This window comes from Lathyrus oleraceus, chromosome 2 (genome assembly GCF_024323335.1).
Source record: "Lathyrus oleraceus cultivar Zhongwan6 chromosome 2, CAAS_Psat_ZW6_1.0, whole genome shotgun sequence".
Lineage (NCBI taxonomy): Eukaryota > Viridiplantae > Streptophyta > Magnoliopsida > Fabales > Fabaceae > Lathyrus > Lathyrus oleraceus.
This window is the reverse complement of record NC_066580.1, coordinates 300581452-300595401: the sequence shown is the minus strand read 5'-3', so window position 1 is coordinate 300595401 and position 13950 is coordinate 300581452. Positions and strand designations below refer to the sequence as shown.

Sequence of the window (13950 nt, the reverse complement as noted above, 5' to 3'; positions counted from 1 at the left end):
ATAATCCAACCTTATGGAATACCACCAATATAATCAAACACACCATCCCAATCATTCACAACACATCAAATAATTTGTCAATGCGTACCTCGTATATATTCATCACATCATACACTTCTTTCCCACCTGCTACTGACCTTTGATAAAATTGTTAAAAATATTTTATCCTTGAAATAAAGTTATGTCCCTCTGTCTCAACTACCAAACACTTCAAACCTCATCCCAAGATGACTTATGAGTTAAAAGTTATTATCAAATTTGTGTACGAAGGCGTTACCAAAAAGTTGTTGTGTTTCTAAAACTTTTAGTACGATTTTCATCTTCTCCAACCCCAGAACATCCATTAAATAATCACCAAATATATTGTATCCCTAAAATAAAGTTATAGCCTTTTGTTTCAGCCATCCAACACCTCAAACCCCACCTCAAAATAATTTATATGTTGAAGTTTATGATTAAAACCGTGCATGAATGCGTTACAAAAAAATTGTTATTTTTCTGAAATTTCCAACACGAATTTCATCTTCTCCAACCCCAAAAACATCCATGAAATCATCACCAATAATATTTTATCTCTGTGACAAAGTTATAGACTTTTTTTTCAACTACACAACTCTTCAAACCCCATCACAAAATGATTTACGAGTTGAAAGTTTTGATCAAAACCGTGCACGAAGTCGTTACCAAAAAGTTATTGTTTCTCTGAAAGTTTCAACACGATTTTCAACTTTTCCAACCCCAAAAACGTCCATAAAATCATCATCTAAAATATTCCATGATTTTAAAATCAATCATAAACATATCACTTATATTCATATAATCACACAAATAAATTCATAATTTCATATCCTACCAGCATCATAATCATCATCTCGAACCCTAAACATACAACAAACATAAAATTCAGAAACAATTCAAAATTCATCATCAGCAAATATCAATTGCCATAGCTACAACAATTACAATATTCCTCGCAGTCATACCCACAAATCAACAACAAGCATAACATGATAATTTCTTGAATAAGCCTGTTGATCTAGAATATGATGTTAATTCTAGTTCTGAAACTGAGTTGAGAGCAAAATTTCTCAAACCATTTGCTACCACCATCTGCTTAATTTAATTGGCTTAAGCAAGAGGTTTAAGCCTTATTATATTAAAGCCTTTTACTGTAACCTTGATCTTACTCATGTTGGCATTGATAGTAGATTTAAGGACCACGTAGTAAAGTTTAACTACTCTGATTTTACAAAATATTTTGGTTTGACTTCTTCCTGTTCAAGTCTCACTACTGCTAGAGATTATAATTATGATAGAGTTAATTCGCTTTGTGTTGTTTATTTCAAAGTTTATGGCTGAGAACATTGGTATATCAAACTCCTTAATTAATCAAATGAAGTTTGATATGAGAATTTTGCACTCGATCATTGTTAAGGTGTTCTACAAAAAACCTAGCAATTGGGGCAGGGCTGACGATTTTTACCTCTACCTAATGTAGCCCCTTGTTTCTAATTATGAATTTGATTATGTAACTTTCATTATTGAATGGGTGCTTTTCTGCAAGCAAAATTCAAAAAGACCTTTATTTTCCTCATTTTTTGTGCAATTGATTTTCAAGATTAATGATATTGTGTCTAAGGAAGATGATTTGGTCGAGGCTATAAAGATTATAGACAAATGCAAAGTTTCTATGACTAGGTACTACTAGGAACATTGATGGTGTTTACTATTGTCTTGAGAAATTAAGCATGAAGGTGTATGATGATCGAATTGTGAAACATGAAACACCCCATATGAATGATCTAATTCTATAGAATAATTTTATTGTATTGTATGTGTTTTGAATGGTTGAGGTAGTAAGGGGCCTTGGGTATGGGGTAATATCTCTAGAATATTATAATTTTAAGTGAGGGGGTATGATAGTAGTTAACGAGAAGTATGACGATGCGATTAATATTATTACTATTAGATTTAATTAAATTAATTTAGTAGTAATAAGAAATAAATAAATATTTATTTAAAATAACAATAATAATATAGAGATAATATTGCTTTTATTATTATTTTATTAGATAGTTGGCCTAATGATATATATATCATTAGGCCAACTATCCAAATTTCTCAAGACAATAGTAAACACCATCAATGTTCCTAGTAGTACCTAGTCATATAAACTTTGCATTCATCTATAATCTTTATAGCCTCGACCAAATCATCTTCCTTAGACACAATACCATTAATCTCGAAAATCAACTGCACAAAAAAGGAGAAAAATAAAGGTCTTTTTGAATTTTGCTTGCAGAAAAGCACCCATTCAATAATGAAGGTTATGTAATCAAATCCATAATTAGAAACAAGGGGCCACATTAGGTAGAGGTAAAAACCGTCAGCCCTGCCCCAATTGCTAGGTTTTTTGTAGAACGCCTTAATAATGATCTAGTGCAAAATTCCCATATCAAACTTCATTTGACTGATGAAGGAGTTTGACATACCAATGTTCTCAGCCATAAACTTTGAAATAGACAACACAAAGCGAATTAACTCTACCATAACTATAATCTCTAGCCAAGAAGTCAAACCAAAATATTTTTTAAAATCAGAGTAGTTAAACTTTACTACGTGGTCCTTAAATATACTCTCAATGCCAACATGAGAAAGCTAAATCTTACAATATAAGGCTTTAACATAATAAGGCTTAAACCTTTTGCTTAAGCCAATTAATTTAAGCAGATGATGGTTAGCAAATGGTTTGAGAAATTTTGCTCTCAACTCAGTTTCAGAAGTAGAATTAACATAATATTCTAGATCAACAGGCTTATTCAAGAAATTATCATGGTACCGTTTCAAAATATCCTCAGGCAGTAGATGAATAGCCTTATGGCACATAACAAATATAGTTTTACTATGAGAAAATGACTTACTTGGCTACTTACTCAGTTTTCCATCAACAAAATCCTTACTTGTTTGAACCTTGCTTCTGGCCCTTTTTGGAAATTGGGAAGAGGTTGTTTTGATGAAGGGAATGGTCTCTTACCTTGTTTCTTGTTAGAGAAACTCTTATGAGGAAGTTGATAATACATAGTTGGGTCGTTGAAGGTGTGTTTTGGGTGATGAAATGTAAATGATTATTGGTGATTAATGTTAATGATGGAATGGATGTTGTGATTTTCACACAAATGGGTTTGAAAAAAAACTTCAAATGGGTTGAAATGATTAAAAGAGAACTGGACGAATTTCAAAAGTAACATGTAACCTTTGGGTTGCGATTCGAATCAAGTGCAATGGTTGATTGAAATCACGAGCTTTTTGAAGAAATATCACTATGATTCGGATCACATATTTTATTTTTTTTAGAAAATTGCGTTTTGATTCAAATTAAGAGCAATGACTTAGTCAAATGAATTTAAACAGTATTAAAATGTCACATCTCCCAAACTTCTTATTCGAATCATGTTCAACGCTTGATTAAAAAAACAGTCAAATTTTAAAAAAAGTTAATGTAATAAAATGTTTTAATGTGATGAATGAATTTGATAATGATTTTTAATTATAAACATCTTTAATGCAAATGTTCAATAATTTATTTAATACAAATTGATTTTGTTATGTATATGCTAACATTTTAATGTAAGAAATTGATTATGATTCATGAATGAATGAATGATGCATATAGATATAATGAACAGACGAAATAAAATTAAGCTGATGCACTCAATGATCATATGATTTAAAGCATGAGACTCATAAATATATCACATACACATACATGTTTCAAACATACAACATATTTAGGCATTTGAATAATTACAACTATGTATACTAAAAAAGAAATAAATAAGGGTTGAAGCGACCGTACCAATTTAAATGATATAAACTTAACTTGTTGTACACGAGAATGATTACTAGTCAACAACAAGAGTATCATAAGTTTTAAAATATGATCAGTCATATACTAATTGAATACAACTCCTCTTGCATGTCTGAAGAATACTACCCGACTCTTCTTCACAAGGCTTCAAATGAACTTTGAACGACATTGGTTTGATTATTAGTGATCGACACGTATTTTCAATTCTAAATAACTGATTTAACTCTTTAACGATAATTAGCACTTCAAGAAACATATTTATATTCTTAAATCTTTTGTATTTGTTGAAACTTCAGAGAATCATTGTCAATAGTCACAAAACTGCCTTCATATTCTTTTTGCGATAACCTTGGAATAATATGTCACTTAGAAGATGCTTTTTGTTTATTTCTTTTATCTCCGGAAAATTCCAAGCACGTTGTTGTGTGAATGCACATCCATATGTAATTAGGATCAATCAGGAGCAACCTTTAAGACACAATGTCAGATTTCTTATTGCACTGCATATACATCAAAATGTTACGAGTTCAATCCTGGATGAACCAAAACTTAAAGAATATCTTAAATAGAATTAATGTTTGAAGAATATTATAATAAGGTTTTAGTTTGAGTTAAATTATGTTATGCATGCAACGAATAATCAGACATTAGTAAATCATTGTAATATCATTGAAATTCATTGAATTTTATAAGCTTTCAAACAGTTAAAAAAACAATATCCTCAATTTTTGAAGTCGTAAGACTTTGATCAAAAGCCCCAATATGATACCAATTATTGAGTGAGAATATGGACACACAAATGTCTAAAAGGGGGGTGGGGGTGAATAAACCATTTCTCTTTAGGACAATTTTAAAAACATTTAGGTCCCATAAACGAAATCATAGATTTTAAGAAGCACGAAAGCAAAACACAATACTAGGAGAGCTTGGAAACATCTCAACAAATTAAACCAAGTGAAATAATACATGATATCACTAAAGACTTGATTGCTTCTAATGCAAGTAAATTACAAGACAATCAAAGCCATTTTAATCAAAGCGATTTAAAAACTCTTTACTTAGATGTTCATTCAAGACATAATTGTCTTCATGATAACCTAATAAAATTCATACACTGAAAACCTAAGATTATACATTAAATACCTATAATCACGATTTAACATATATTCCATAAAATCAACGCAATAATGCAATAAAGATATTAATTGATGATGGAAAAATAAAGAGATAAGGGAAGAAGAAAAAATTCACATAAATATATAGTGGTTCGACGTTCATCCTCGCTTTGCCTATTCCACTTTTCAATGGTGTTAATTAACCACTAGAAAATAATCACAATTTTTCACTATTTTGATAAGTTTGATACAAGCATCTTGATTACAACGAACTATCACACAAGAATTCCCTTTATTGATGCAGACACTCAAACTGCTAACAAAAATAATATATATGAAGAGTTCAATCCATTAACATTTCTATCCACGATAATATGCTTCAAGTATTCGTGTGTGGCAATCCCATTGATCCCATTGATTTCTCGTGTGAGCGATTGCCATGAGTTAAACGTTGATTGAACAACTCCTAACTTTGTCTGCGAGCAATCTTTCTCCAACTTTACCAAAGAAAGATAACTTCTAACTATGCCTTATAGATAGTTGATACTTGATCTCGACAAAGTCTTCTTTGGAGTTGAATTTGTTTTATTTTAAAGCTATTTAATCTAACAGAGTTTCAATATCGAATTAAACCCAATTATTTATGAACTTGAATCGACTTGAATTTGAGATGATTTTTTTTATCATATACTTGAGTTGAATTTCAAACTGAATTAATTTTTATGAGGTTCGACTTAGCTTGATTGAAGATTGTCCCAAACCAAATTAAAAAAAGTTAAATGAAGCAAATAGGTTATGGATCGAACCACTACAAAAGAGATATTGTGATAACATACTCCCTTCATCATATAATAAATGATCAATATGGAATAAAAAAATATCAAAAAATAAATGATCCATTTCAATTTCCAATTTTACTATTTAATTAATATATTTACTTTTCTAATACCTCATAATAAATACTTTAATATAAATCATTTTTCTTATTTATTATTATTATGTTTTTAATATATGTAAAATAGTCATCGAAATAATTCTTTTGTAAAATAGAGGAAGTATAACATTATTTTCGTCTATAAAGGAAGTGCCCTACAAGATGGTTACCTAGGTCATATAAAAGAGAAGCATTATTAACTATTTTTTTTTAAATAATGTAGAAGATGAAGATAAAGACGGATGGTCTTAAAAATAAAATAATAAAAAAGGAAAACGCTAAAAATAAAAAACAATCCAATGAGATAAAGCCGTGACGAAATTAAACCGACGTGTCAGGTAAGATTATCAAACCCTAAGAAGAATCTTCTTCGCTAGTTTACTTGGAAAGGAGGAAAACAGTGTGAATGAGTTCGCACGGTGTGCTACGAAATCGCCACCCTTAAAACCCCCACCGACCTATTCCTTTTCTCTCTCAGGCTCAGGCGTCGTCTTTTATTGAACTTTTCCTCGCCGCCTCATTCAGTTAGGGTTTCTCGTTTCTATTCATAAACCTCATCTGAAACATTGAATTTCCAATATAGATGAAAAAAAACTATAATTAAATAAAATCAGAGGAAGAGGTAAACAAACTGTGTTTGTGTTTTCAGTTTTACCGTCAGTTTTCTCGATTTTATTTTCATGATTTTCGGTTCAGATTTGAATAATTGTTCGTTATTATGATTTTCTCGAGTTTTGAATTTTTTAATCTGTTGACTTCTCGATTGGAACTTGGATTTTTGTAGATCGGCGTTGGTTTTGATTGTTCGGAGTTTCTATATCGATTTTCGTGTTTTCCTTTGTTTATTTGAGGCTTAATTCATCTCTGGAAGTGAATTGTTAGATTTTTTTCATATTTTTTTGCTGCGTTGATCTGTAGATTCGTGGATCTGTTACGATTTGGTAGTTGATATATACTGTTATGTGATTTTAATTTTGCAGAAAATTTATAGCTTTGTCTGATTTGTATTTTTGTGTTTTTAAAATTTTTATTTATTTATTTCATGATCAGGATTACAGGTGTTTCAGATAAAAGCATGTACAATATGAACTGCAGTAGCAGTGCTTGGTATGCATAATCTTTTTAATATGTTTTTAGTTAATTATGTGGTATTTCTTAATTTTGAATTTGATTGATATGTGAATTTCTTGTTGTTTTAGTTTTGGTTGTTATGCTCTGCTCTTTTGTATTTACTGACTAGTATTAGTTTTGATTGGTATGTTATATTGCTCCTTTCATGGAAGGCTCTTATATGGCCGTTGTTGAAACTTGTTTTGCTTGCTAACTGAAGTTATGGGTGCAGGGAGAATAGGCTAAAATCTATTCATCAGAGGTTCTCTTTTACTCTGTTTAATTTTTAGATTTTTTATTCCTTGTCAAACAACTTAACATGAACATACGATAAGCTTTTTAAAAATATAGGTAAGTGTTGACTATATGATTCGTAGCAACTAATTTTAAATTTTGTGTGTTTGATCTGTTAATTTAATATGAAGCGATCTACTGTTGATTGTTAATATAATTTCAAACAAGCGTGTAATAATCTGTCTATAGGATTGCTAGTATATTATTTTGCTTATTCATTTTTTTCTTATTTTTTTGTTTTTTGGACTTTTGAGAAGTTCTATACTAAACATTGTGCTGAAACTACTTCTGTATTTTAAAGTCTGACAAAATTGATTGTCCATGTAGCTTATTAGACAGAAGATAATCTAGCCGATGTTTAGTTTACAGAAGGGTCAAAAAGGGTGGCGCACTATGAAGCTCCGACACGCCATTCACACGGCATGTCGCCGTGTCGGACACCGACACGCGTATGACACGTATCAGACACGTTTTTGAAGTGTCAAACGAGAAAAAAAACATTTAATTGTTGCGGACATGGATAGACACCTTATTTCAAATAAAGGACACGGTCCAATTCAGAAAATTTCTGAATTTTTTTAAAAAGAAAAAGCTCAACTCAAAATTTTTCAAATTTTAAAAAATAACTAAGTTTTTTAGCTTTCATATTCCACTTTTTTACTATAAAAACAACACAATTAGGATTCTTTATTTTTTTATATTTCACTTTCACTTCTTTTGTCTCCACAAAATTCTTGTATCTTCTTCGGTTATTTTCATTTTTGCACATCATTGCTTCAGTTTTCACAAGGAATCTATGAATATCAATTATCATGTTTGAAATTTGTTTGAAAGTGTTGAAAGAATTTTTTATTGTTTTATCTTAAATAAACATAAATTTTGCTTCTTATTTTAAACTCTTTACAAATTTTGCTCATAAATTGCATTATTAGATTAATATATAAAATATATATAACCGTGTCCGTGTCCTATGATTTGTACATTAGCTCGTGTCCCGTGTCCGTGTCCGACTCCGAGCTTCATAGGTAGTGCAGGAACATCTATAATATTCTATTTTTACATTCTCTGTTCTGTTTTTAGTTATAGAAGTATTATTCATGTATTAAGTTAAATAGTAGCACATGACTTTTTCATAATGTCTATAGACTTCAACACAGCTTTGTTTGGGAATTTGGAAGGGGAAGGTGAGGGAAAAAGAGGGGGAATCTGTGATCTTATCAGGGTTGTGTTTTTGTAGGGGAAGTCGTGCAACTAATATTTTCTTTGATTATAAAGAGAGAGAAACGATTTGAATTTGTTTTCAAATTCTTCCAAAGTGTATTTTATGGGTTCACTTAATTGGGGAGGTTTAGTTCTGTGGAGAAAAAATAAACCCCATGCAAGGTGGGAGATTATCCTCCCTTCCCATTTGAGCATCCCTGTCTCAAAGCTCTTCCCTCCATTTCCCTACCAACTCCCAGTCAAAGGCTAAGGTTAAACCTGGGCTTTAAAAGATTGAGGTGGGTTAGTCTGTTGATTCTATATCCTTAAGCTTTCGTATGTCTCCTTCTCCCAGTCAAAGGCTCAGGTTAAACCTGGGCTTTAAAAGATTGAGGTGGGTTAGTCTGTTGGTTCTATATCATTAAGCTTTCCTATGTCTCCTTTTATGGCAGCACACTCGGTGCTTGAAACTTAAGAAAGCAAGGGTTATTCTACTTACTATATTTAAGAAATACTGGCCAGATGACCCATTAAAGATTTTGTTGTTTTACTATAACCTATGGACGACAATGGATACATGTTTTTCTTATCTTTTCTGAGAAGTATTTTTTGAAATTTCACCTGAAAGCCGATTGTTTTGCCACACATGGAATACTTTTATTGATTAATTTATTATTTATCTTGTCAGCTGTATAATGATGTATACTTGATCCTATACATTAAATCCATAATCTCAATTTTTATGTATGTAGGGAGTTCCAAATATTCTTGATGTCATGGTCCTCACCCTCACCGGCACAATTTATTTAAAACTGCCCAAGGCCTAGAATTCTGTTTGTCCGCTGCATCTGAGCTTTTATATTTGAACGTGTTTAAAGATATTGATCTAGTAGATAAAAATGGAAGCAAACAAAGAGAAGGCATTGGATAGGGCTGTGCTCAATCTGAAGCGAAAACGTGCTTCTCGATATGCTACATGTCCAAATGGAGCTCTGCGATCAGTGTTACCTCAATGGACATCACTCATATCACCGAGAAACAAGATCGTCAAACGAATGAGATTGAACAGGTACAAAAGCAAGCCTACAAATTCAGAGGCTTGTATTGGGCAGCCGTTAATTCGGTATTATATGAATTTTAAAAAGAGTGGATGCCCTGAACGTTTGATGGTCTATGAAAATGGTGGATGGAAGGACTTTCCCAGGGATGTTGTTGACTTGGTTAGGAAAGATTTTGATGTAAAAAAAGCAGTCGTGGAGGTTGAGTTAAATGGCCATCATCTTGTGCTGAATTTTTTGCACATGTATCAGATGAATTTGAAATCTGGTTTGCAGCAACCTATTGCTTGGATTGATGAGAACGGGTGTTGCTTTTTTCCTGAAATTTATGCCGCTTCTAATGAAGGGCCTCATGATCTCTGCAATCAGGACAGTGGAAAAGGTCATGAATCATTCCTCCAAGATCCCAATGAAATTAAATTACATTTAGAAATTGAAATAAACGGAGTGGATGCATCCCAATTTGGGGAGTGCAGCGGGGAGTCAAATGTTTTAGTTAAGCATATTCAAGTTGATGCTAAACGAGCCTGCAGTAAAAATGATTTAGAAATTGAAGATAGCAGTAATAAAATGGGAGATGGAAATGTTGGTGAACCTGTTGAGCAAAATAAAAATATAGGTTTTAATGCTTATAATGAAACTGTATATGGAAAGTTAGATTTGGATACTGTACAGAATATGTTTCTCAAGGGAATTAGTAGTTTTGGTAGTGCTGACATAGTTGAGATTTACCCCTTCTCAAGTACATTGATGCAATCACGATTGGAGCTGTTCGAGAAGCAAGCTGAAATTACAAAGAAATTCCGTGGGGATGCTAATGTTCAATATGCCTGGCTTGCTTCTTCTAAAGGAGAACTGTCTACTATGATGACCTGCGGGCTTGGCCATTGTGGACTATCTGCATCTAAATGCACACATGGCATTGGTGTTCATCTTGCAGCTGCTACCTGTCCTTTTGCCAGGTTGACTTTCTAATCATCAAATTTAAACAAAGTCTTTTAAATACTACTAATATTGATGAAGTTATCCGAGGCTTGAATTTGTCTAGTTAAAGCAAGATGAATAGAAACGTAGAAGCTTCCTTCCATTGAATTTGTCTTGTTACTGTCAAGTGGCTATATTTATTTTCCTTTAAAATGTTCTATGATATTAAAAATTTGATATTTTTCTTGCATGCTAAGAAGTTGCCCCCCCATATTTATTTTTACATTGATGATATTTTAATTCATTTTAAATTTGATATTTTTCTTGCATGCTAAGAAGTTTCCCCCCATATTTATTTATACATTGATGTCTTCTTTAATGTCTACTTTAGTACTTCATTATGGTATCATTTACACCCTTCTGCAATAGATTATTCTGTTGTATTGAATAGAGAAAGATTCAAGTTTGGCTTATTTACAGTGCTAATTATTGTGATGTTGACGAAAATGGGGTTCGGCACTTGGTCTTTTGCCGAGTAATAATGGGAAATATGGAGCTTCTCCGTCGTGGCACTAGACAGTTTCGTCCCAGTAGTAGTGACTATGATAGTGGGGTGGATGACATCCACAATCCAAGATACTATGTAGTATGGAACATGAACATGAACACCCACATCTGTCCAGAATTTGTTGTTAGTTTCAAGGTCTCTTCTAATGCTGAAGGTGAAACATTGTTCCTTTAGTTCTTTTATGTTTTCTACTTATTTTTACGTTTTCTAACAGAAATAAGATCCTCTCCATTTTCACATTATAATATTGGTATTGGTATATGGTACTTGATGAGTTGATCAGAGGCTAACTGGTTTATATATGATTCGGTTCATACATACCATTTGGATGGAGGGCTCCTTCTGACTGGGCACTTGAGCGCCCTCATATTCGACAGATCACTTGATGTCTGGTCAATGACATAGCCTTCTGTTTCTGCTGCTAAGCTGTACGGGTGCCATTCCTTTTGGAAACTTGTTTCTTTTTTTATCACTGATATATTATGCATTTTTACAGGCCTTCTTTCGGGAAATGAGAGAAAAAATAATATTTTTGGGATTAATTCAGCTAGCCAAGGTCCTAAAATCTTGTCACGTTCAGAGTCTTCGACAGTAGACAATGTAAGTTCTTTGGTATTTTGAGCAATACCTCCAATCATGGTTGTTAAAATCTAGTGTTAACTCATAATATCACCCGATTTTAAGTTTTTAGGTGTAAATTTAAATTAAACTCTCTGAAATCGGATATAATTGGAATCGATTACATTCAAATTTACCCGATGTCACTTGATTTTGAAGAAATTAATTTTTTGTTTTTATGATCCGGTTACGTAACTTATGTAATTTGATACAAGTTTATGAACTTGACACTTTATTATGGTGATTTGGTATATTTTAGACCTAAAAACTTGATTTTGACAATCTTGTCTCCAATAACCTTGTCTCCATTGCTAAATTTCCTTTGTGATAGGCAATACCATTTTACTTATTTCTTATTCATTTACTTTCTTTTAATTAATCTCTTGATAAAACCCATGGCCTAGTGGTGAAGGCTTGAGTCCTGAGAGTGTGGAAGAAAAACTAATTTCTGATTCTGAAAAAAATGGACTGCCTATCTTTATAGAAGATTTAAAGCCACAATATGAAGATTTGTCTTGTCTAAAGTTGTGTGCCAGTTATAGAAGTGACTTACAGTGCAAAGAAAAAGTGCTGCAAAAATAAGCTTTTGAGCTTAGATCAGGGTTTTGGAAGGAAAATAAATATTTAGATGAGATGGGAGATTAATTTAATTTCCGTATAATTGCATTGGTAAGAGGAATGGCGGTGAGAATGATGTGATACCTATGCATCACTATTCTGGTGAAATAGTCTCCTCTGAAATCATATTACTCAATAACAACAACAACCAAGCTTTACCCCCCAAGTAAGGTCGGCTACATGGATCTCAGGATGTATCGAAATTGTAAATTTCAGATTTTTAAAATAATTTCTTATAGTTTTTCTAGGTCTTTCTCTAACTTTATTTGTTTGTCTTCATTCTATGTCATCTACAATTGATACTTCTTAAAAAATAAATAAATTCTGAGACAAAGGTTGTCTTATTGACTTCTGATTCATCAAGGTTTGGAAGTTCCAATTTATACAACACATTTGGATTCTAACACAATTGTGTGTGTAGTGTGTTAATGCTAAATGACAACACATTTGGATTATTTTAGATCTTGAATTTGCTTTTGGTTAGAAATATTCTATATTTGAGACTTGTTGTCGGTAAAGTAAAATGTCCAATCAACTTTTGATTTGTGGGTTACCTCAGGGAATGGCAACCAGTTTACCTAAAGCTCCAACATCCCCTTGGATGCCTTTTCCTGTGCTTTTTGCTGCTATCACAAACAAGGTTCCTGCCAAGGATATGGAACTTATCAAAGTACATTATCTGCACTTCAGGGTATGTAATATAAACTAGCTTTACTAGTTGCCCCTTTCTGTTGTAATTGATATCTTCAATATAATTTATCGCCGTCTTCTGGTAATTAATCCCCAGTCAAAAGAGATGACTCGGGATGATTTTGTGAAGAAGTTGAGGTTGATTGTGGGAGATGCGCTCTTACGAGCTACAATAAATGGTTTAACTGGTCTACAACGCAAGGTACTGTTCTCAAGGCTTTGCACTTTTCTCCCTCGATTCTATGATGGACTCTAGTGAATGGTTGCCATGTGGTTATACCTATGCCTCCTAATTGCTTAAATGGCTTCTTGCAGATACCATCCCAGTCGTCTTGTGCGATCAAAATGGAATCCTGAGGCTACCTTATTATTATGTACATGGGGAGGTGATCTTTACACTTCAAACTTTGCCGACTTAACGTGGAACTATATGGAAGAGCCAAAATGATCATGGGAATGTTGCTAGCTCTCAGAAATAACTATCTACTTTTGAATTTTCTTTTGATTGCATCTTCTTTTTGACATGGGAACATGTTATTTAAATTTCATTTGAATCGTTTTTCTATGAGTCTGGCTAATACTTTGAACCTAAGTGGAATTTTATGAAAACTGTATTTTGATATTCCATTTTTCTTTTCGCACTTCAAATTGAGACGACTTGTTGATGGTACTATCAAAATGGAACATGGTAGTGTTTTTTTTCTACCACCTCTATTTTAATATAATATAGGTTTAATTCAAGTTGGAGTCTCTTAATTCTTGTTGGAGTCATGTCTATGGGGACAATCAACAATATGGGGGACAATCAACAATATTGTTGGACCTAATATATTTGAGTATATTTTTTGAGAATGGAGAGACTTAAAAAGGGACTCAGCATAAATTAAGCCTTTAAAATAATGTAAGGCTAAAATGAAATGGTCTAAAAATTAACATTTTTATTAAACCAGTCT

General features: G+C 32.3%; 1 protein-coding gene across 6 annotated transcripts; it reads left to right on the top strand.

Annotated features, from left to right (window-relative positions):
- Positions 1–6243: 6243 nt before the first annotated feature.
- LOC127119222 (inactive poly [ADP-ribose] polymerase RCD1) lies at positions 6244–13619 on the top strand. Of its 6 annotated transcripts, none has more exons than XM_051049418.1 (8): positions 6244–6441; positions 6968–7024; positions 9274–10541; positions 10984–11225; positions 11568–11671; positions 12867–12998; positions 13095–13199; positions 13313–13619. In XM_051049418.1, the coding sequence occupies exons 3-8, from the start codon at positions 9421–9423 to the stop codon at positions 13352–13354; spliced, it is 1746 nt and encodes a 581-aa protein (XP_050905375.1). In that variant the 5' UTR covers positions 6244–6441; positions 6968–7024; positions 9274–9420; the 3' UTR covers positions 13355–13619. The 6 variants fall into 6 exon arrangements, with proteins under 6 accessions (XP_050905375.1, XP_050905374.1, XP_050905376.1 ...); XM_051049417.1 differs by having other exon boundaries at positions 6259–6539; XM_051049419.1 differs by having other exon boundaries at positions 6276–6539; positions 6976–7024.
- Positions 13620–13950: the final 331 nt, after the last annotated feature.